The 26,038-nt window shown below is 37.3% G+C and overlaps 1 protein-coding gene across 1 annotated transcript in view; it reads right to left on the reverse strand.

The window, feature by feature from the left end:
* Positions 1 to 26,038, reverse strand: part of Rgs7 (regulator of G protein signaling 7) — a 436,763-nt gene that overhangs the window by 18,902 nt on the left and 391,823 nt on the right. The window contains exons 10-11 of the mRNA XM_048357041.1: positions 6,422 to 6,496; positions 425 to 523 (exon numbers count right to left, since the gene is read on the reverse strand). Of these exons, the coding sequence (XP_048212998.1) occupies positions 425 to 523; positions 6,422 to 6,496 (174 nt within the window). The remainder of the gene's footprint in view (positions 1 to 424; positions 524 to 6,421; positions 6,497 to 26,038) is intronic.

Below are 26,038 nucleotides of genomic sequence, written 5' to 3' on the forward strand. Positions count from 1 at the left end.
CATACATTGATACATTTTCAAGTGTCATGTCTGAGAATTAGACAACTTCATGGTTTTATTATTAATTATTGCTATCATTTGGGCACTGGGCTTGAATCTATGGTTTCATGCATGCTGGGCAATTGCTCTATCACTATGCTACATCCTTAACCCTTGTATGGCATTTTTTTTTTCTGAGACCACGTCTTTATTTATTGGGCTTGCTGTATATTCCAAGCTAGCCTGAAACTCTAAGATTTTCTTTCCCAATCCTCCAGAAAACCAGCATGCACCATTCCCTTCCTTTCCTCTTAACTGAAAGTCAATAGGAAAAATCTGAGCACACAAATTACCTTTCCCAGCACTCACAATTCCCATTCACTGTCTCCTCTTTGTAGCTGTCATGCTGTGCCCTATTAGTAGGTTATTTCACAAGTTAACCCACCTGTTGATGCAGCTCATCTTCTGTTGGAGGCTTTGTTTCAGCTGTGGGTGTGTGGGTTGGACTGTGACTTCTAATATCATTTTGTAAACCATAGACAGACTATATTATAATAAAAAATAAATATATTAGGCTAAAACATCTCTCACAGTCACAGACTTCCAAAAAAAGCAAATTTGTATTATCTATCCAGTAAGGTAACACAAAGCTTATTTGATGAATCATCTTATCAACATCCAAAATTCCTATGAACACTTGCCATGTACAACAGAAGAACAGAAATTTAGAAAGCATGTGGTTAGATTTTTATCCAGAACACCTTATTATGTGTAAAAATAGGGTAAGTAGAATACAATTTGGGGAGCAGTCTGAAGGGACTAAATCTGTGGAATGTGAAAATTAACATTTGATACTATTAAATTCAAAGTAAGATAGATGTGCATATATATATATAAATAATAGAAAATCAATTTAATAACCCCTATGGAGATCTACAAATAACTTTATTTTTACATAGGAATGGAACGAAGCATTGAATTCTACTGATTTCAGACTGAAGACATTCCATTGCACTCTGCCATTCCATGTCACAAGGCAGAGTCAGAGCGCATCCTCATTCCTCGGGATGTACGTGCAAATATCTTTGACTCCAAAGGCCTCACATTTTCTCTGGAATTCCCAATGCTACAATGTCTCTTTACTTATATGCTCAAATCGAAGTCAAACCAACTATTATAAAGACTATTTTGCCTAGTATGAAGGAAGTTATAGAGACTAAAGAGCTAAAATACCATCCCCACATGAGCATGAGTCACCACATCAACTTGAGAAAAATCAAATTACATTTTGTTTAATATCAAAGTATTATGAATTTTAAACAATTTACAATGTGTGACTTGTACTTCTAGGGACAGGAAGATAAAAATGAGGGCATTAAAAAAAGTAACTGCCCAAGTCCCAAAAATTTAAAGTTGCCAGATAAAGTTTACAAGGAAACTGTTGAAATTAGACAGGGTGGGTCCAGGTGCTTGCTAAAGTCTGTTTTTAGACCTTTCTGCAAGTAAGTTTTATTCATGAACTGCTTTTCTTTGGACTTTTATTGTCTTAGAACTTTTAATGTGACATTTTGCCATTACAATGAAACCTCTGGACTTGACTCTTTTTTTCTTTGTGTTACCCCATTGTTTTGTTCTTGGCCCTTTTAAATCAAATTTAGTCTTGTCTCTCATCCTGTGGATCATCCATTCTAGACTATGCTGGTTAGGTTCTGCTAACATCTCCTGTCCTGTCTCCAGTATCTTAGAACTAAGTTCTATCACTGCCCATACATTTCATCATAAAGTATCATCAATGTGCTTTGAATTTGTTACTAATGGGGTTGAGCTAAATGGCTTGGCCTAACTCATTTCATTCACTCATTTATTCATTCATTCACTGTTACTTCATGCATGTGTTAAGCACTTATACGTGGAAGTTATGTGCTACACATTCAAGATTGAAGTAAACAAAATAAATGTTTCCTTCTATGTTAGAATACAATCGCAGAAATAAGGGATTAAAACTGGGTTTAAACGAAAAGAATAATACATATAGGTTCTGATATATAAGGATATTTAATTTGCATTGAAAACACAGAAAGGTCTAAATGAATTAATAGTAGTAATACTTGATACATGATTGTATTTAGCAACCTTCTAGACTTTAGGTTGATTTTTAAGATATCAGGTAAGTGAAAGATTACCAATTACATAATTGTTTTACTGTCTATTGTCTAGAGGTCTTCTAGACGTATCATGCTTTTTGATAAGGAAAATAAAGTCGCTAAAACATCACCTTTCTTTTTTTAAAATATTGGTCTAACTATTTTATGTTCTTTCCTTACAATTCAGAAGTCATACACACAGTGCTTGCAAAATGACTAATTGTTTTATTTGTTGGATTATTTGAATGTTTTCCAGGCTAAACCAGAACTCATGATCCTCTTGCCTCAGCCTCCCGAATACTGGAATACCAGTGTGCATCATCGCACCCAGCTTTAGTTGAAAATTTTAACATTTAAGCTTAGCTGAAAATTTAACAATAAGTTCCTTGGGTACAATTTTTGATGTTGTAAAAGTAAACAATCCATAAAGTATCTTCTATTTCCACATTTCTATAAGCATTTCAACAGATGTGAATTTCCTGTGATCTGGTTCTACATCAAACCAGCAGCTCAGCCATCAGGAGGTAAGGCTTAGCCTTCTAGGATGTAGTAAACCACTCATTTTATATGCACATTCAAATACAAGAGGATGGGGAGGAATTGTGTTAGCAGCAAGTAGGGCTTCAGGAAAAGAAAAATGAAAGGTGTATGTGATTCTTGTTTTTTGTTTTTCTTTTTTTCAGTTTGAGGTTTTTAGGTTGTTCCCTTCCCACTGCCCCAATAGGACTGCCCTGTGCAATAAGTTGTCCTTGAACTTGCAATTCTTGTGCTTAGAATTCTGTCTCAACATTCTGAGTCCTGGGGACAGAACACGTCCTCATGTACTTTTTTCCCACTGTCTGGAATTTTTTTGTCTTTTGGCACATCATCCTAATGATTCATTAAGTGAAACAAATTTAACTTTTTGTGTAAATTTGTGCAGCTGTTCATGTGTGGATTCCTTGATTTTCCTTAACATTTTAAGATTAAGAAAACTCTCTCTCTCTTTCTCTTTCTCTCTCTCTCTCTCCCTCTCTCTCTCCCCCGCCCCCGCAGGCCACTGCTATAATTTGAAGAATTGTGGCTTTCCAAAATGCTTGTATTCTAACCCTAAATTGATCTTAGTTGGAAGCGGGGACTTTGGAAAGTAATTAGGTCATGAGGGAAGGATGGGATTATTTCCTTCATGAAAGATGTGTAAGGGAGCTTTTGGGCCCTAGACTGAAGATTCCCTCCATAAAGAAAACAGTACATCCTAACCAAACACCAAGTACAATCTCAGAATTTTCTTTCTTGGCCAGTGTGGGACTATTTATATTTCTTCCTGGATCGTGCATCCCAGCTAGGAGAGAGAATGGGGCTGGGACTGACTCCATGTGAAGGAAGCCATTGTAGAAAGAACAGGGTAAGAAGCCTAAACAGAGTTAACAAAAAGAGACTCCAATGATGCCTAAGGCTTAGGTTCAATGTCCCTGCCTATGTTAGGGTTTTAGTGTATGAGCATAGAGACCACTCTGCTAAATTGATCTACTTTGAGTGGAGTTTCTGTTGTTTGCACCTTTATCATATCTTCATAATACCTAAGATGGGGGCATTAACTGTGTTGTGTAATGCATTAGACTTAATAGATGCTGCATATGGAAGCAATAAATTTCAGATTTCTAAGGTATGAGCAGTGTTAGTAATGCAAAACCAAGAATCATGAATTTGCCAACTGTTCTTCCAGGCTGTAGACATTACCTGGTCACCTAGCTGTTGGTTCTAATGCTAAGACCCATGGTAGGGAGAAAGGACCAGGCCAAGCAATGACTCTTTTGAAATCTAGCTTTAGACATTGCAGGAGGCACCTACAAGTGTAGGTTAGGAATCACACAGATGCTTGTCAAACAGTGAGGTCTCCTCAGCTATTGTCATCTAGAAGGATCCAGCCTTTCATAGCTAACTGTACATGTGAACTTTGGTCTAACTTTGTTTGGCAGGAGATTTAGTCAAATACCATTCTGGCTGTGAGAGGTTTATTTTTGGGTGCAATTGACCCTTAAATTGGTAAACTCTGAATAAACCAGATAGCTCTTTCTAATGTGAGTGGACTTCATTTAACCAGTTGAAACTCTAAATAAAACAAAGGCTGGTCACTTTGTTAAGAAGGAATTTTGACTCTAGACACCTTTGTATTTGAACTGCCACGTTTCCCTGCTCTCTGTTGGGGCTTGGTAGCCTTTTCATATGATCTGAGTGTCTTCATGTAAACACATTTCTTAAATTAACCTACCCTTCCCATTTCTCATGAGCTCTTCCTATCCCTTTCTCTTTCCTTTATGCATGTGTGCACATGTATTCATAAACACACACACACACACACGCACACACACACACCTATTGTCAGTTCTGCTTCTTTGGAGATCACTGATTAATACACAACCCTACTATTACAACAAAATATTTAGGAATACACTGAAGACCATCAAGGGGCCCTTAAAATCACTGTCTAGATTGGACTCAAAAGTAGAATGCTTGCCTAGTTTGGGTAATTTCCCTGCTGTCAATTACCAGCACTGCAAGAAATAAACAACAATGAAACAAACAAACAAACAAACAAAAATCCTGTAGATTATCCTTGTTTCTTTATGGCTATGCTAACATAATCATTTATGAGTCCTGAAGCTATGTGTATATATATATATATGTATATATATATATATGAACAATTTCTTTGTATTTTAATAAAGTATATTAAAACTTAAAGAAAGATTTGAAAATGAGCTAATCTTCAATTTTGAACTGATTTGTTTATTGGTTGAAGTTCTGGGGATAAAATCCAGGGTCTTGTAGATGTTAAGCAAGTGCTAAGCACTGAGCTAAATGCCTAAGTTGACCATTCAAAATTCTCAAAATATCATAAATCATTTATATTAATAAACATGTTCAAAACTCAATAGTTCAATACAACATCCTAAAATTAAATGAAGATAACCTAAATATTCTTTAAGCACATATACTGGATTATGACTACAAAGATTCATTGGCTCTGTTCCCTTGTGTTATGAAATGAAATCGCAAGAAATATTACTCCGTCTGACTCCCAAAGACATGAGGAGCAGCTGTCTTTACAAAGGACAGTAACTGTTTAAAAAGATTAAGCATGGCTCAAGGCTTCCACATGCTTCCCAGCAGCAGTGTAAAATGGATAGCAGTCGCTCAGCAGAAGGGCCAAAAACAGACTGGCCAGTTACAGAGCAAGAGCAAACCGCTGGCAGCTTCCTGAGGGCACGTGTACCTGATCATTGTTTTCTAGGATTTATAACCATTTGGAGAGGCCTGCTCCACCAGGACAGCACTGTGAGAAATCCCTTCTAAGGTGGTGACATAGTTCACTGCTTGTTGCCAAGTTATTCATAAAATGAAGCAATTTAGAGTAAAACATCTTTTCAATTGCCTTTATAGGATGAAATGAACTGAATACCTCCACGTGAGTATGTGAAAGCCCAGGGTAACTGTATTTGGAGACATGGCCCATAAGAAGAAGATAACGTGAAATGAGAACCAAAGGGTGAGAGCCTAATCAGATAGAATTGGTGCCTTTCTAAAAAGAATATGAGAATCCGTATTTTTTCATTCTTTCTGTTCACACACAGAGGAAAGATCACTGATGACACACAACACAATTTAAATCAAGATTTCCTGTCAGGCCTTCCAGTCTATGCTGCATGTCTAGATTGATTGTAACAGGCTAAAAATTATATCTATATGCATATAATACATATGTCTATGTAATATATTTGTATTTTCAATGAAATTAATAAAAATACTTTCTATGTGTCCATACTACTTTGAAGAATATGTGGTCACCACAACTATTTTCAAAGGACTGTCTAAAATATTACTGATTTCAGAGTAACATTTTCCCCTAGGCACTGTTTCTGAGAACAGACATTCTCAACTGTCTGGTTTTAAAATAAGGTCCTCAGACTCTTCCTAAAATTAACCAGCATTTTTCCCTTGGATTTTTCTCTCAAAATCACTTTTTCTCATCAATATCCCTTTTTCTCAGATTATCTCCATCTTTTTCCTTGTTTGTGACACATTGCTGTCATGGGGAGTGGATGGGTCTGAGGCTTCTCTTGTCCTCCTACCAGCTCCAGGCAGCACCACCCATCTGCTGTGAGACACAGTGATGGTGCCATTCCTAAGGGGAAATGGACCAAAAGACCTGGAAGGTCAGGGAAGACTGGTCATAGAATGGAGGCAAGGGTTTGTTGGGTGATACTCCATAAACACTGTAGTACATCACCAGGACCTTACAACAGATGTCAGGTTACCTTCCGTGTTTTGTGGGGGTTTCTCATCCTGGATGACTTCTTAATGTCCACTTCGGTAGTATTTACACAACCAGGCTGGAAATGGAAAAAGAGCAAAGAGAGAAAGAGAGAGAAATCTTTGGGTATAATGGTTCAGGCTAGGACATTTATTAATGACTCTCTCCAGAGACCCTGAGACATGACCCAAGCCTTACATCAGTAGTAGACAGTAATAAAGTATAATGTAGCCTTCTGGTCTGCATGTCTAAAGCCTCAAACACAATTTTCAAACAACTTGGAGAAGCCAGAAGAAAATACTTGGGCCCATCCTAGTGGTTCATGCTTGTAATCATAACTACTCATGAAGCTAAGATCTTCAGGACCATAGTTAGAAGTAAGCCCAGGCATAAAAGACTTGGAGAATCCATCTTCAAAAATGACTAGTAGAAAGCCAGATGGAGGCATAGGGCCAAGTAAGCAAGCAAGCCAAACTAGCATGAGGCCTTGAGTTCAAACATCAGTACCACCAAAATAAACAATACAAACATAAAAGCAAACATCTGGGCTTTGCATGTGAGAGAAGGTGTTGGTATTTATAATTATTCAGAGAAGGACAGAGCAAGGGTCCTCCCTCCACCCCACCCCACCCCACCCCATCCCCTGCTACCCGCTGCACACCGCTTTCTATAGAGCCTCTCCCTTTCCAGAACCTGACACTGCTTCTGGATGGCTGCTTACTTTTCTGAAGAAGGAGAATATAAGCAGCATTCAGCTGAGCTGGCACAAATCCCAGAGTGGATTCTTTTTCTGTATAGTGTGGAAATTTAGTCACTAAGAATGTTTGTTTTACAGCAATATACTCTACCATAGATTTCGTGTTTTAAAAGAATTGGAGAAAGTATACTGTCAGTATATTGAAGGCATAACATTATACTTTACTTGTTTCTATAAACTTAAAACTCTTTTCTTTTAAAACAGGGAGTTGAGGAAACAGTCCAAATTGCCTGGTTTTGGCTTCCTGAAGTTGCACATAAACAAAGAGGTAACTGTAAACTTCTTTTGTATTTGGGCAAAGAGATTAGGGGAGATGGGAGGAAGAAAGGAAGGAAGAGAGAGAGGAAGAAGTGAGGTAAAAGGAAGAGAACAACTGGAGGGTAATATTAATTGGGGATGTAGTGTACCAAACTCTCCAAAATTAAACCTTTACATCACAGAGAAAGGCAAGGCTGAGGAACAAAATTGAGAGAAGAAAGGAGATTCAAAAATGTATAGAACCTGAGAATAGAAAGGACTTCATCCCTTAGAAGTGATTTTATTTCCATACTTTCAAGTTTGAGTATAAGATTCAGAGATATTTTGATATTTGTGAATAAAAATCATCAAATTATACATCTCTGTTCAACTTTTTGATTTTTTCTCACAAATGACAAGAAAATTATATGAGATGTCTGTGAAAGTGCTTGCCGAGAACCATGAATGTGGAACTGTTTTTGTTAATTGGGATGAGGTTAGGCAGAAGGCCCAAAGGTGATTTGCCTAATGAAACTCTTTGCATAAAAAACTCTGTCCTGATAACCCAGACATTATGACTAACTCCACTGTCATATTACAATGAGTAAAAGAATGGATGATGAATCCTAGTGAGATGATGCACCACTGTAATCCATACATTAGGTAGGCAGAGGCAGAGATATTGTGAGTTTAAGGACAGCCTGAGATACAGAGTGAGACTGTCATTGAAACAGTAGAAGAAAAAAAGAGTAAGCAAATAAAGAGAAAGGGTAAGAAACAGAAAGTCAATGAGAAAACTATTTATGAATATTTCCCACAAGTACTATGTATAAACTATGCATACTGTATGCAAACACATACTTTACTGTAAACATTAAAGTATAAATTTGCTTTATATATCTATTCAGGAATAAAAGCTGTTTTGGCGTAGTGATCAGTTTTACAGTGGAGAAAAGAGAAAGAATACACAGGTGAGAAGGACTTATTGTGGAATTCATGGAGCACCAGGTTTATCAGTGTCCCATATTCTTTTTTTAAAATACTTATTTATTGTCAAAGTGATGTACAGAGGGGGTTACAGTTTCATACGTAAGGCAGTGGGTAAATTTCTTGTACACTTTTCTATAGTTAATTTGGTCATTAAATTTTTCCTTTTCTTTTTAGGGAGGGACCCTGCAATTTTAACATGCACCAACGTTCACAATAATTAACAATGTTTTAGAAATGTTAAAGCATCGTGTTTTCATTTCCTCTGCAATTTCTAGTTCCCTAAATTCCACCTTGCCTATGCCTGGGTCACTGAAGAAGAACCATCAGAATTCTTTCAATTCCCACTGATATAACAATATGGACGCATCCAAGCAAGGCCAGACCAATAACAGAGGTGGTAATGTGAGCTGGGAATAACTAGGTGTGATATTAAAGAAGGGCAAAGCATGTGCCTTTACAACCCAGAGGAAAAGAAAAATGAAACAAAGGTAAGATTCAAGATTGCACAGGTCCCTTATTTTCCTCCTGTAGGAATAGAGTGAGGGAGTGACAGATATGCTCACAGTCTTGTGGGGTAGCCTGTGACTAGCCCTCCTGAGCAACACTAATATTAAAGGGGACAGTGGCAAGGAAGATAAGCCCAGTAAGTGTTTTCCAAGGTTCCTGTGCAGTAGACAAGGCATACAGAATTTGTTGTGCACCCCGGAAATAAGAGGCACAGGCTGTAAAGACACTAAGTTGGTAGGATAGAAGCCTGAGGTGGAAATAGGATTCCATATGTATGCATTTTATGCTAGAAGCACACACGGAAGGCAAACTCAAGGGCTGAGTGTGTGGTGATGAAAGAACACTTTGCTAGAAGTCGTGAAGGCAGACCATAACATCCTGTCTAAACAAAGTTCTAGAAGGTATCCTGTGTATGTGTGGCCTGCTTCCTCCACTGAATGAAATCATATAAGTGAAATCTTCCTACAGCAAACTCCTCCCAAGACCAGTCCTAGGAGTAACAGCAGGCAAAAGCTGAGGAAAACTGAAAATGTGTTCAACTATCCCAAAGTGGTTTAGTTAGCTATACAGGCCATTTACATTATGACAGCATACAGAGCATGCTAATTTAAACCTACCCTGCAAATGGGTTTCTGAGAAAAGAGACTAAGTATGTAAAATATAGTGATTCTATTTTCTTTACACATATGATGGGTCTAAAATAATTAAACTCTCAAATTCCTTCCATGGTAGCATGGGATTTTTATATCAATTTGACATCTTATCAAGCAAGATAATTAGCAAATGACCTCAGAAATTGTGTCAACCATTGAAGACATAAAGTGGGGAGGAAATATTCTCCCATAGGACCATAACTGTTTGCTAGTCCAAAAGAGAATTGAAATTTTTATCTTCAAGTTTCAAAGATGATGGCCTTTAAAATTTGATTAATGAACCATTAACAGACATCTAAAATTCTACTTGAGCCAATTACTAACACCACTCATCAACCAATTAGTAAGCATTGATTGTATAATAAAACTTTTATTAGAGCCTGAATAATCAGAAGTGTTTTTTTTTCTCATTTCATAAAAATAAAAAATTCCAAATAAAAATTGATTCCCAATGGCTAAATGGTTAAAATAATAAACTGATAAGTACAACAGGCTGCCTCCCTTAGTGCTCCTCCTAATGGCTGTCATAATTTGAATAGCATCTTGAAACAGCTGATGGTAAACAGACTTAAGATACTTAAGTTACCTAGAGGATTCTTGCGGACTAAAAATTCTTAAATGCTTCAGTTGTCTAGGACTCTTCTGAACCAATAAGCTAGTGCTTTATTGCTAACAACCTCCACATAATGGCTTGTAAAGATCATGCACTACAGGGAATAAAATATGGAATTATTTTTGTATTCTTTTGTTTATTCAAAAACCTTTTTCTATATATCTAATTAAAGGTCATGTCTTATGGTGAAATACATAAATGAACATGTGGTGTTTCTTCCATGGCCTCCTAATACACTAAGACAGGACACAGAATAATCACCATATGGGAGCATGTGTCTAGGCAGATAATGACATAAGGCATCACAAACAGAGCATGTCCCACAGCTGATCAGATGTAACTCTCCTCAACAGGGAAGGTAGTTATTTTCTATAATTTTGTTTGCAAGCAATTTTTTTTATCCCAACAAGACCCGGTTGTCCTTGGTTATTAAAATGCAAAGGCAACTGCTGTTTTAAAGCATATATAATAGGTGCTAGAAGCTGGCACCAGATCCAAATGAAATGTTATGCATCAGTTGGTTTGCGCAGAACTAGATGCATACATCTTCCCGATAAGATATAAAAATCATTACCACCAGCAAGTAGGCATTCCATAAACGTGTTCAAATGGTAACTATTTGCTTGAAACAGTATCAAGCCAAATACTGCTGGATTTAAGGGATAAGAAACTTCTGCTTATATAGGCCTAGAATTGAATCAGAAGTCATTTCTAGTGATTCAAAGATGAATTTATTTTCAAGCAAATTGAGTTGTGTATAACACTGGCATTACATGATTTATAACAATGTGGAATGTAGTGTTGTGGGAGCCATAACTGAAACTGAAAGGAGGAAATGAGGATGTCATTGAGAAATATAACCATTTTGGTGTCTGTGTGTCTTTATGGGGCACAACACAGAGACTGGAATTCTTGGTTCCATTATTGCTATTTTATTAGGATAACCTAAATATTATTTAGTACCTTTTCTGAGCACAATCCTTTTCTTCTATTTATCTATTGTCAATCGATCTGCCTATCTATCCATCTGCCCATCTATCTTATCTGTATATCTACTTATTCACTTATGTATGTATGTATGTGTGTGTATGTATGTGTGTGTCTGTCTATCTACCTATCTATGATCTATTAATCTACCTACCTGTCTATTATCTGTCATCTACTATCTGCCTATCTGCTATTTTTGTAGTCCAGGATAGATCCCAAGTTTTCTCTCCAGCTTTGCACTTACTCCACCTACGAGTTCCATCTCCAGCTCACATTGTGAGGATGGTGGTAGAAGGAATATACGCATCAGAACCATTCAAGAAAACTTCAGCTATTGATCAGCAGTTAGAGGCAGGAATGGAGACTAGCTAATCTTACTATTGGGGCTCTGACCAACTGGGTAGAAGAGATCCTAAACTATGTCTAATTGGAGAATTAAAAATAAGGTGGAAAATAGAGCCTTTATGTATACCTTAGATTTTTGTTAAGTAATAACTGTAGAAAAATTCATGTGTCAGTTGCATATAATTATTGTTTCTAATAGAGGTAAATTATTTAAAAAAAATATTAGCCTTGTGGAACACAGCACATGCTTTTTTATTTGTTTATTTTATTTATTCAAGAGAATTGCCACTGCTACTGAGCTACACCTCTGGCCTTTGATTTTTTAATTTATTTGTAGTTTTGAGAGTGTGTCTCACTATGTAGCCCACACTGATCTTGAATTTCACAAGAATTCCAAGATTGCCTCCCACTACCAATCCATCTGCCTCTGCCTCCTGAGTCCTAGGATTTATATAGATATATGCCACCATACTCTGATCACAGTACTAGTTCTAAAAATTCAAGGTACAATAGTGTACAATATTGTACCTCACTTAAAATTATCTTTTAACCCTCCTATAAAGGATTATAGATTTAGAAGTGTTCAATCTCAAGATTCATTTAAAACATTATGGATATATGTTGAAATATTTTATTTTTTCACATTTTTACTGCTAAAAATTAGGCATACCAGAAGGTTTCAATTTGACATGTCCATACATGCATTAAAATGTGCCCTGATCAGATTCAACCTTCTTATCCCATACCACCTTACCAAATTAAAATTTTCAACAACCTTCATTGTTCTCTTTTTCAGATAGAAAGATAGAGGGAGAGAAAGAGAAAAAGTAAATAAGTCACCAATGCCAAGTGTATGAAACTGTAACCTCTCTGTAATTCAGTTTGATAATATAAAAAATATATATAAAAAAAGAAAGTAAATAAGTCAAAAGATCGATAGATAATAGATAGATAGATAGATAGATAGATAGATATATAGATAGATAAACATATTTGGGGCATGTTCACCCTCTTTCACTCAAACTTTGCTTGGTTCTTGCTGGTTAATGCAGGTTATGACCCTTTCAGCCTTTCTGATACCTGAACACAAAACTGAAGGAAATAATCTGAGACCTTCTTTTATTTCTCCTATCGGTTTCCTATGGGAGATTTCCTTTGATTCCTATTTAATCATGTTACCACAGATTCTCAGCTTGGAGGTATACTCTGAGTGAATTGGGCATGCCCAAGAAGTAGAAGACATGTTGCCTAGCAAAGGGCTGGGGGTCATACCAAGACAGCATGGGGTGTGGTGAGTAGGAGGATCAAGTAGAAATCATAGACTGTGGTGGAACATATGGCTTAATTCTGAGCATAAAAGGAAGCCAGTAGAAGATAGTAAAACAAAAGAGTAACTTTATATGATTTATATTGTTATACAGTCAGAGATTTTATAACAAACTGAGAATGGACCATAGATGCAAATATAAAATGCTAAATTACACAACCTCCACAAGACTATAAAGGAGAAAATCTATGTGATTTGTCTTGGGTTTGATGGTAACTTTTAGATATAACTCCAAAGTCATGGTCCATGAGAGAAATAATTGGTAAGCTAGACTTGATTCTTTTTTTTTAAATGATAAAAATGAAAATAAAGAAAAACTATTCTGTGAAAGATACAACCAAAAGAATAAGGTAAGTCACTTTCTGGAAAGTGTGTGTGTGTGTGTGTGTGTGTGTGTGTGTTTAACAAATGTAACAAGTGCACCACTCTGTGGGGATTTGAAAACGGAAGACTGAACATGTGAAGGGCAGGGTTTATATGGGAATTCCATTCTGCTCACTTTTGCTGTGAACCTGAAATTAACTATTCTAAAAATAACATCTTACAAACAGAACTCATGTTGGAGTACTGAATACTTTGCAAATGGAGGATCAGAGTAGAATCAGGGCAAAAGTGACAGCCACAATACCAGTGAGAAGGTTACTTAAAAAAGGTAGGAAAGAACTTATGGTGACGCAGAGTTTTGCATCCATATGAGGGATGATGTGAAGTACTTGCGTATGAAGTAAATTTTGAAGCTGTCATAGACAAAATTTGCTAGGTATGTATGCCTAGGAAATGATCACCTACTTTTTCATAACTGAGTGGTGCCATCTGCTAAGATGAGGAAGCCTTTCAGAGGAACTGAGGTAAAAGTGAAGCATCATCAAGAAAGACTCCTAAATTTGTAATTAAATATAATGTCAGTGTTTACAGAATTGTTCAGGGATGTAGTTCTCTGTGCACTTACATGGAGAGATCTATGATAGAACATAGATGTTTACATAGAATCTCTTCCTAGTCAACCCAGTTGTGCCTTTGCCATCAACTTAGAAATATAAGCACATCAATGATGATTGATTACTGGGGCCTTGAGTGGGGAGAAGACTGTCTGCCATTACTTACAGCCTCTGCTTCATCTTCTCAATTCTACAGTGGTTTCTAGCATTCTCTAACTGCTCTGACTAAGATCAGATCACTTGAGCTTAATATCCAGCATCTATCTGTGCAATTTTTCAATGATAGTTCCCCTTATGCAATGGTAATTGTCATGCATGAACAACTACGAACAGATTGTCACAGTGAATCAGCCACCAAGAGCAGTCTAACAAGTAGGTTTGCCTATTGTTTCTTTGCAATTACTAGGATTTCCTATTTTTAATGTTCAGCATTAAAATATTTAATATGCTCCCCATTAGAATCACTTTGAACAAAAAGACACTAGGTTGAAGCTAAATTGTCATAACTAGTATTAAAATAGAGTTTCCTTAAAGGAAAAACACAAGGCCTGCAGTAAGTGTGTAGGGCCCCTGGCCTGCTGTGCCTGTGAATGGCTGCTCTTCTTCCCCTTCTGAGTTTTTTTTTTTTCTTCCTTCTTTTTTTTAAAAATCTTTCTATAAAAGGCTAGTTATACTATGAAGGCATAGGAAGATTTTCAGTCCCTTTTAGATTAGAAACTTACTATGTGTGATCCTACTGATTCTATGTCCTGAGTTAACTTTTTAATAGCTATCATTGAAGCTGCATTTTGAGTTCCACTATGTTTCTGGTCTGGTATACAAGTAATGGAATAAGGAGAGCCACATAGGGCTGGGATTCCTGGCTCATTGGCTCACCACAATCCTACTTGTTTTATGTTATTCTTTAACATGTGTGTTGAGTGTAGCAATTAAGAAATAAAACATAGGCTACTCTCTACAACATAAATTTGCTTATATGAGAAAGACATCAAAAACTAAGAAATGGACCAGTAATGGGACATATAAAACAATATTAAATTGTATAGCAACTGCTAATTCTGTTGATGGTTTATATAGTACATTTAAATAATACCAAACAAAGGCATTTCAGTTTAATAGCTCTCATTAAGTTCAAAAGGTTTGTAACAGTTGTGATATTCACAACCTTGGTCAACTAGAACATGTTAAGTTTGAGGATGGTCTGAAGTGCTGTCTTCCTGTGGATGCCCAGTGATCTCTTCTCCATTATTTCTGGCCTAGTAAATTCTCTCTCTCTCTCTCTCTTTCTCTCTCTCTCTCTTTCTCTCTCTCTGTTTCTGTCTTTCTGTCTCTGTCTCTGTCTGTCTCTGACTCTCTGCCCCCCTCTATCTCTCTCTCTGTCTCTCTTTCTCTCTCTCCTTCTCTGTTGTTATTGGTCATGAGGTTTGAACTCTGGGCCTGGGAGTTGTCTCTAAGCTTTTTTGCTCATGGCTCACTAGCACTCCACCATTTTGAGCCACAGTGCCACTTCTTTTTTTCTAGGGATTAATTGGAGATAAGAGTCTCATGACTTTCCTGCCTGGGCTGACTTCAAATTGCAATAATCAGATCTCAGCCTCCTAGCTAAGCAACTAGGATAACAGGTGTTGAGCCATTGGTCCCCAGCTTCCTATCTTTTATACTCTAAAAATATTGCCCAAATCAAATATACTAAGTATACAAAATGTACATGGATAGGGATTTTCCATATTTGTCTAAAGTATCATTTAAAGTGTTAATATACTTCTAAGCTCAGCACAATGGAAAGGTCCTATAACCTAAAGTGTATGGGCATATTAAACAAGGACCCCTCCCATAATCAAACATATTTAACAACAGTGAGCCCTTTATTTGTATCTTCTGAGAGCCAAAAGGCACTGTGAAGTTCATTTTTTTAAAAAAGAGCATGTTAAGAAAAATCACCATATACTAGAATTAACCTTGAATTACAATAGCAGCCTTGAATTACAAATGAATTGAAAGACTTCTAAATCCTATTCTCCCAAATGGAAAAGAGATGTACCACTCTAGCTTAGTTCATTTGGACAGCTACAACAAATTACCATAAATGGAGTGTCCATATTATAAACAACAAATAGTTTCCCCACAGTTCTGTCAGCTATGAAAATTAAGATCAAGACCTACTTTTATGAGACGAGAGCGAGAGAGAGAGAGAGAGAGAGAGAGAGAGAGATATTTTGCTACTATGGAAATAGCTCTATAGCTTTGTTGGCCTGGAATTTTCTGTCCTCTTGCCTCAGCCTCTGTCAGGTGTCTTTCTTGAGTATCTTTTGTAGAACACGATTTCCATCAATTAAGACTGAGACAATACAGTCTGATGGTTTCCCAAATGTGCTCCTAATGCTCTCATTAAGAGGATAGGATTTCAATACCTGTATTTGGGGGTCAAGTGGGTTGCATAAGCATTTAGACAAAAGCAAACCCTTTACAGGACAGAGAAAGTCCGTGTGTCTTGCTATAAAGATGATTTATTCCAAAGACTTCTGCTGCATTAAAACTGATTTCCATAAAGAGAAAAGGTATAAAGGTATGATATTCATTACATATATAGTGTATAAATGTACGTATATACATAGTACATATATAGTGTATATGTACATATACATACATGTGCATATATAGTATATATGTACATATATACAGTATATAGACATATATATTTTGCCAGTCCTGGTGCTTAAACTCAGGGCCTGATCACTGTCCCTGGCTTCTTTTTGCCCAAAGCTAGTACTCTACTACTTGTACCACAGCACCAATTCTAGAATTTTCTGTATATTTGGTGCTGAGGAATTGAACCCAGGACTTAATGTGTATGAGGCAAGCACTCTACCACTAGGCCATATTCCCAGCCCCTCAATACAAATATTTTAAAAAGAGGATTTCACATTGAGTTCTCATCTAGATATTTATTTTAAGAGCTAACTCTATTTTATTTTCACTGTTAGAAGGCAAAAATTTCCCAATATATTTCGGCAAACTTATAAGATTACCTCCAAAACAATGTAAGCTTTTCTTCATGATTCGAGGTCATCACCAAGAACACTAGTGTGCAGTCACTAAGACAGCGATGCCTTCAAGGCTAGATGGTTCTAATTATGAATGCTTTCTGAGCTTTTGTGTCACTTTATGCCATTTTTAGCATCTCTGCCTTTTCCCAGTCAGTTGTCATTTTTTGCTGCTCTCAGCATCATTGCCTGCAGCAATGTCCATCATTCTCTAATTTGTTATCTGGGTCCTGATTCATGTCAAGAATCCAGACACTGACTTGAACACAGAGGCCATATTTTAGCAAAGGACTCAAAGTACATAGGTTAAAATGTTGGAGGCTTAACAAGTACTTTGGTTAAATTTTCCACAGAGGGTTTGGCTGAATTTTGGATAGAATTAATTTGGGGAATATACAAGTTAGGAAATAGCTGGATGCTGGTGACTCATGACTGTAATGATAGCTACTCAAGAGACTGACCTGGAGGTTCTTAGTTCAAAGGCAGCCTAGGAAGAAAAAGGTGTAAAATGATGTCATTGCTTAACCAGCAAAATATCAGACTGGAGGCTTGGCTCAAGAGGGAGTGCATTAAGTCCTGAGTTCAAGGTACAGTGTTTTATCACAAAAAGGAAGGAAGAAAGAAGGAGGAAAGAAGGGATGGGGGGAGGGAGGGAGGGAGGGAGGAAAGAAGGAAGGACAATTAAATGTCATAAAATTATCGTTATTGTGTAGGACATATGCATTCTGCAAGCTAACTCATGGGTTCAGACTTAGGTAACATCAAATATTTACTTGGAATTCTATGATTATAGATAGCATAAACTTTGGGAGCTGGGAGTTTGTTCTGTTCTCTGAGGAATAGGAAAACTATCAAAATAATCTTTTAAAACTATAGCCACATGGGCTGGGAATACAGCCTAGTGGTGCTGTGGCTAAGGTGTCAGAGTGCTAGCCTTGAGCAAAAGAAGACAGAGACAGTGCTCAGGCCCTGAGTTCAAGCCCCAGGCCTGGCAAATAAAATAAAATAAAACTATAGCCACATCATTTCACTCTTCTCTGCACATGTCAATATACTTTTTGTCACACTTTGGGTAAGTAGCAAACACCTAAAATGCTGTACAGGGTGCTGGGTACCATTCCACCCATATTTGGTACCTCTCTTTCCTCTCTCCGTTAATTCCCACTTTTCTCTGTCCTTTTTCTTCTCCCCGTCATGAGCTGATTCCTCTTTTTCTAATGTGCTGTACTAGCGGCAATCTGCTTCCGAAGATAAGGCATAGTTGCCCTTTGTCGTTCAGGTCTCAAGTATAAATTACTCAATTGTAGTATCATTGTCTCCATTAGGCTATATTATATAATTGAAGACTAAAATCCTAAGTGCATACAATCTGACTCAAGGTAGAAAATAAAAGTAAATATAACCATATCTCTCAATTTGTGGAATATCTTTATACTTTCCCAATCATAGCCACTGTCTAATCTGATTGTCATAAGTATTCTATAAGCTATATACATCAGCCACTAATTTTATTGCAGCATTATATTAAAGAATTGTACATTGTAAAGAAATAGTGATGTTTTCTGGTTAGATACAAAGTTAAGTTATACTTTCTTCTGGCAACTTTACGACAAGAGTCATTTCACTTTAATTTAGATATTGATGTTTATTTCCTCCTAAAATTTCTACCTCTGTATCACACTTAAGAATGCAGAAAACTTTTAAATAAGCCACTTGGTATCCCTTCCTATGCACTAAGAAGTAAGGACAGTGGTATAGATCTTGAATTAATTTAAATTGTCTTACATGTTTATTTCACTGTCTTTTTTTTCTTAACAAAGAAGTTTATTTGAAAACAACACCTGATGTCAGGTTAAAGAAACACAGACTGATTTTCTTTTCTCCCTTTTTTTGTTGTTGTTTTTTGTTGTTGTTGTCGTTTTTGCTACCCTTGGACTTGGACTCAGGGCCTGACCATTGTCCCTGGCTTCTTTTTGCTCAAGGCTAGCACTCTACCACAGTGCACTCTTCATAACTGCTCCCTGGGCAGTCAGAGGTTTCCCAGGTCTCACTGGCTGGTTCACTGTGTGGGCAGAATTAGTGCACTGTGTTTGCAAGACCATCCCTCTAGAGACCATGTGCACTTGCATGTGTGTGTGTGTGTTTGTACACTTTGCATACTTTAACTTGGAGAAAACTTCAGAAAGAACAGCATTATAGTTCACAGAACCTTTTTGTCCCAATTGTCTAATTATTAATATTTGCTCCATATACTCTCTCTACTATATTAAAAACATTATCTATTATTTCTACTGTAAAGCAAAACTTTATTTCATTCCTATATAGTAGGAATGGCACAGGAAGCTGGCTTCTCAATAGCACATTGAAGCCGGTGGCTGTCCTTACCCCAGACTTCCCCAAACCCTCTGGACCCCATGAGTGCTGTCAGTGATCTCCTCTAACTCCCTCTAGAGAGTTAACTGTTAACTTTTAGGATTTTCCTCCAACCATCCCCTGCCCCTAAGAAGATACAGGCCAGAAATCAGGCAGATCATTTTGGAAAGTTGCCAATCCACAGGCAATAGAAGAACTGACTTAATAATAGAGGAAGTTGTTTTTGTTCTCACTCCACCCATGTCTCACATAAATAGCCCCTGATCTTACATAACAGGATGCTGTGTCTACAAATCTATTCAGGGAGGATAGAGAAGACTAAAGATAAAAGCTGAATCCAGGGAGAAAGAAGGAAGAAAAGTTTCTTTTCTAGAGATTCATGAAAGCCACATTGTCAAAATATTTTTCAATCTAAAAGAATAGATAGGAATGATAGAAACTGTGCTTTTTGTTCATGACACAAAAGAACGATTTAAATTTGGATTAAGACACTTTGGGATATTTTAAAAACCGTTAAAGGTGTCAGTTATAAGACCATTCACTAGAGAAATGGCATGAGCTGACTTGACAATAAGGACAGAAGCCTGCTTTATTCCTGTTGTCCTCAGCCTTATTTGTCTGTCATGAATACCACAAAATTGGCAATGCCAAAGGTTAGAGTGGGAATGCCACTGATGCTTTCCAAGTGAGGTGTTAATGGAAGCCATTGAAGTTTTGCTGCAGATGGTCAACTAAGCTCTTGTAATTAAGCATGTAAATAACAATGTATAGAATTTGCCAGGCGCTTGTGGGTCGTGCCTATAATCCTAGCACCTCAGGAAGCTGTGATCTGAGTATTATGGTTTGAAGCCAACACAGGAATGAAAGGACCTAATCTCCAATATACTACCAAAATTTTTTCCAGAACTGGAAGTAGTAGTTCTAGTGGTAGAGTTCTAGTCTTTAGCAAAAGAAGCCCAGGAACAGTGCCTAGACCCCGAATTCAAGGCAAAAAGGACTGGCACACAATAAACAAACAAATGGCCACTTTTCTATAGCTATAGAACATTATATCTGCTACCTCAAGCTCAGGAGCATAAAAAGAGCTTTCTTGAGAATATTTATGTGTGTCATACTTACTTATCATATTCCATACTGTGGCAGGTTAGTATGGCAGATAATATTGATCCATCTCTCAGAGAGGTCATGCACTGCCCTCTGCCTGCCTTGGAGATGAAGCAAGCCTTACAAAGTGCAGTAGGCTAATCAATAAAACACTGATCATTTTCCTACATCTCACTGGTAAAAAACCAACACTAGTTGCTGTTCAAGAAGCCAGACTCAACAACAAAAGCAATACTTGCAAAACTGTTTGGTGTAAGTGAACTGAACACCTCAGGGGGGGAAAGGGGGAGGGGGGAGGGGGGTATGAGGGACAAGGTAACAAACAGTACAAGAAATGTATCCAATGCCTAACGTATGAAACTGTAACCTCTCTGTACATCAGTTTTATAATAAAAACTTAAAATAAAAAGAAGAAGCCAGACTCACTCATGGCAAGAAGAGGCACCGAAAGCTAATCAGTAGGTTACATGGAATTTTGAAGCAAATGTCATGTTTTGGTCATTATGACAGATTTGAATCTTCTATCATTGTCTACAAAACTCAATACCTGAGTCTTGTCTTTGCTTGATTGTAAACTGAGGGTAACCATTACTCTCCCTACAAAATCTCTGAAAAGATTACATGATATAATGAATATAAAAAGTTTGAACTCTGGGCCTCATACTCCCTTAGATTTCTTGTTTCTGGCTGGTGCCTGTATGCCTCTAGTCCAGAATTATTTTAAGCTGGTTAATTGGAAATGGAATTTCAAAGATTTTTCTGCCAGGGCTGGCTACAAATTGTAGTCTTCCAGACTTTAGTTTTTTGAGTAACTAGGATTGTAGACTAGTAGGACTGTACTCAGGAACCTACCTTGTAAAAAGATTTCATAAATACAAACTCTAAGAGATAGATTCTAATGAATATACGATTGCCATGCATACTAATTTACTTATGGGATTGCTGTCCTGTTACACTTTATAGGGAGGAATTACAGGTGGCATGCACCTTACAAGTATTTTAGTTGAGTGATATTCTTTGAGTATAGAAATAGCTTGGCCAGTTAAGTAGCTACTTGAAAAATGAACAAACATTAGGATAAACTGACAAATCTCTACTGACTCAGATTGGGTCACAGATGTGTTGTTTGGTTCAATCCCAGAATTTTGTGACAAGAAATCCCATGTGCTATATGTAGCTCAATAGCTATGTACATATGATCATATAAGATGATACTAAGCAAAATGAACTCCAAGATAAGGAAATAAGAGGGTTTTTATGGTTGTTGTTTTTTAAAATGTACTATTTAATTTTTTTCTTTTTTCTTTGCTGTCTTTTAAGCCTCTGTTGTTACTGTATTTGATTTCAGTACTCTGGGTATTATATATACATTTATCTGAATTAAGGAAGGGAAGGGGAATATCAAAATGGTGAGACAAAGGATAAAGGGTGAACCAATGTAATAGTGATATTCACAAGACAGTATGTTGGATACTAACTGTTCAAGTTGGTGGGGGGAAGGGCCTGGCGGGAGGGGAAGTGGGATAAAAATGAGGGAGGAGGTAACATGACAATAAATATACTCACTACTTCTCTTATGTAAATGTAACCTCTCTGTACATCACCTTGACAATAAAATTAAATTCAAAAAAAAAAAAAATTCCATATGCTCTCTGAACTAAATCCATGTATTCAGTGTCATCCCAAAAGTTGTTTGCAGGTTTTACTCATTCACTCATGAAGTCACACTGTCATTTGAGAGAGTTTTTCTACTATGTGCCTGGTACTAGACTGAGGATTGAATTTACAGTGTAGGATCAGGGAGGCAGCTTGCTTTTCTTTTTTGAAGTGTACTAAGATTTTGAACTTAGGACCTCTCATTTGTTAGAATGATGCCATTCTGCTGAGCCTCTAGCTCCATTTTTGACTTGTTATTTTTTATGATAAGATCTTGCTTCCTGCTCAGACACATGGCTGAGCTGAGGTTCTCCTAACTAAGACTTCCTGTTATTGCTGGCATCGCTGGAGCAGGCTACTTCACCTAGCTTCCTTCCATGGAAATGGGGTTTTTAAGACTCCATTTCCATGGAAGGAAGCTAGGCTAAATTTTGGGGTTACTTGTGATTCAGTATTACACAAGGAATGTACTTGCTCAAGCCCCAATTTCAACTCAGGCTCTTCTGATTCACTGAGTACACCATCTGTGAACTTTTTAACACTCCCCTCCTGCTTGTTTCTCTGTCTCTTCAAAAGCATTGCTGCTTAGATAACTTTAGCAGCACCCATTGAACAGTGACTGTCTAGGTATTGGTCTAAGCTATTAACTTACAACATTTTCTTGCATTCCCAATGCCCTGTGAGGAGGTTATTGTTATCCTCATTTCAAATGCTGAGTATCAGACTTGAGGCTATTTAGTGAAAGTTGATAGTTGAAACAAATCTTTTTAAATTCAATTGCATCCATTGAACAGTGCCCTACATAAAAAACAATCACAGCTGAGCTTGTTCTCTCCAAGTGTTAGTATTTGAGACAGGGAAAATAAAAATGGAAAGACGTCATCATGGATCATGTATATCCAGAGTGTGAAGAGAGACAGTACAAGTGAGAGTCTTGATATAAATCATTATTTGAACATCGATTTCTTGAGAAAATGTTACAATGTTCTCATCCTTTCTCTCACTATACATCTCCAGATTACCAAATAGAAACCCTTCCATCCTTCCTTCCTTCTTTCTCTCTTCCTCTCTCCGTTCTTCCTTCCCTTCTCTTCCCTTCCCCGTTTTTATCAATCAGGATGTCTAGTAGCAGAAGCTGCCTTTGCCTTAAATTTAAGATCATCCTCTTACACCCTCCTAAGTGCTGGCGTTACAGGTATGCAATCACCATTTACTGCCTTACTGTTCTTGTTAGGAGTGCATATGATTAAATTTACTTTAAAAAATTAAATATTAAAGAAAATTTATCCCTCTTCTTTGTCTCAGTTTGCATTTTGATGACTAAAAAGGTTAAATATTTTTATAGTTTGTATATTTTTATGTTTCTCATATTATCTAAAAATATATATATATATTTACTAAGTATTTTATATGTTCATTTATTTTGCACAATTTTAATTAAAAATCATTTATGTTCTTAAAAAGGTGCCACATGATATTTTGTTTTTGGTCAGTCGTGAGGCTTGAACTCTGGGCTTGGGTGCTGCTCCTGAGCTCTTCAGCTCAAGGCTAGTGCTCACTTAAGCCACAGTACCACTTCTGGTTTTCTGGTGGTTAATTGGAGATAAGTGTCTCATGGACTTTCCTGTCCGGGCTGGCTTTGAACCTCGATCCTCAGATCTCAGCCTCCTGAGTAGCTAGGATTACAGGCGTGAGCCACTGGCACCAGGCACCACGTAAATATTTTATTTTGGGTGAAATTAAAATTTCCTTCTAAATTATGTAATTTTTCATTAAGAATACTAAAATCTGAGTGTAGTTTTATGTACTTATTGCAGCACTCTGAGGCGGGAGGACTGAGACTTCAAGGCCCGCCTGTTGTTACCTAGAAAAACCCTGTTTCACAAAAGAAAAGAAAGAAGGAAAAAAAGAAAGGGAGGAGAAAAGAGAAGAGGGGAGTGCAGAGGAGAGTGGGAAGGAAGAGGGCAGGGGAAAAGAGAGGAGAGAAGAGAGAGGGAGAGGATGGAGGACTGTATTTATTATAATTATCCAAATATTTTACAAATATTTTCCAGATAATATCAGAATTACTCTAAAGATTTTCCAATTGTTTTTTGTCAAGAGCCAAACTTGCAGCTAAATTCTTCCTGACCTCTGGCTGTGTTTTCAAGGACGTGCCAAGGATGTGGCTTAATGGAAAATAGGAAATGCTTTACTATGTCTGCCATGAGTCCATTCTTATGTTAACCAAACTCATCCTGTCTTAGCTACCATCAGGTATTGCTCTGGGGTCCTTTTTTTTTTTTTTTTTTTTTTTTTTTTTTTGCCAGTCCTGGGCCTTGGACTCAGGGCCTGAGCACCATCCCTGGCTTCTTCCCGCTCAAGGCCAGCACTCTGCCACCTGAGCCACAGCGCCCCTTCTGGCCGTTTTCCATATATGTGGTGCTGGGGAATCGAACCAAGAGCTTCATGTGTAGGAGGCAAGCACTCTTGCCACTAGGCCATATTCCCTGCCCTCTGGGGTCCATTCTTATGTTAACCAACCTCACCCTGTCTTATCTATGTCAGGTATTGCTAACTCCAAGCCTTTTTGTGTTCTGGAATTTTAAGCCTATGCTATTTCCTGGTTTTCAAACTGCATATATCCTGGAAGTTAAGAATAAACCGGGCGGCAGTCTTGAGTTACAATCTGAGGCTGCAGACCTCCCGTACCCCATCTTTGCCTCTTGTCTTTTTTCTCTTGTCTTATATTTTTTCCTTTTCCTTAATCCTCGTCCCCCTCATTCAGGTTTCACTTTTCACTGCCGGCTGGCTCGGCAGAGTTTTTCACTTATATATTTAATGCTAAAAACAAGTTAAAAAAATTATTTGCCACTGTTAGGTCCTCTCCCTGAGGGCTCCGTGTAGATGCCCCCACCTCATTAAGTCTCCATCCAGTTACCTGGGTAACCTGCAGAACTGGAGGCAGTTACCTCCCCTTTCCCTGAGTTCACATCCTAATCCACCTGGCCACACCCCTTGCCCCTGCCCTAGATATAAGGCAGGGCTGGGTGGGGGGTCTCTCTCTCTCTCCCTTCTCTCCGGCCATGGATCATCTTGGCCACAGGCCAGCAGTTCGGTAATAAACATTCTCTCCTGCCTGAATACCGCGTGGCGTTCTCCTTTACCGGCTACCTACTTTAAAAAACCTAACAGCCACCATTTGATATTTTCTGCTGTCTTTAGTTTTTCCTACCTTAAGAAGTAGCTAAATGTAAATCTCCAATTTTGAGTAGTTGTTTTCATAGTTCTACTCTATGCTGATATTCATAGTATTTGCACAATAATCCACCCATAAATCTCCACTCTAGTGCCACGTGTTTGATATTCTAGTCATTGAGGGAGCATTCTATTCATTTTTGTCTTTACCCTCAAGTGTATCAAGCTTCCATAATTACTGGTTGAAAGTTACAATTAAATGAACATATCATAAAGAGATGATATGGGGAGTGAAAGAATTCAGTAAAAAACTTCAATATATATTCTACAAACTTTAAGAACAGTGAGGGAAAGTGTGGGTTGGGATAGATGGGTGAGAATAATGAAATATTGGTCAAGATGTGTTGTATTTATAAACTGCTTTGTTGAATGGCAACTCTTTGCAACTACTGAAAAATAATCATTAATAATGTAATACAGAAGTTTTCATTGAAATATAAAGAAATTTGCTGTTGTACTTCAGTGACCTATTGTTTCCTGGCAAGCTATTAATTGTGTATATAGGGAATATGATTTAATCGGGGGCAAGATTACTGGGCAAGGGTTTAAGGCACATAGTTAATACCTGATCATTCCAGAGGGATATACAGCCTGGTGCAGTGTAATATTCCTTCAGAAAGGGAAGTTTCCTTGTTCTCTAAACCAATGTATTGAATGAATTTTTTCTTATTCAGGAGGAAAATCACTGGCAAGATTTTCTAATACAATGTTCATGAAAAGAAAAATAGTTCTCCAGTGACACATTAGCCATATTCTTCAAAGGGATTTTTGTTTTTAATGTCTGTAAATCCTTTTTGTGGAATTCTGCTTTTTCTTTCTTTTCTTTCATTTTTTAGTTTCACCTTATGGATCA

The sequence above is a fragment of the Perognathus longimembris genome, chromosome 11 (genome assembly GCF_023159225.1).
Source record: "Perognathus longimembris pacificus isolate PPM17 chromosome 11, ASM2315922v1, whole genome shotgun sequence".
NCBI classification, from domain to species: Eukaryota; Metazoa; Chordata; class Mammalia; order Rodentia; family Heteromyidae; genus Perognathus; species Perognathus longimembris.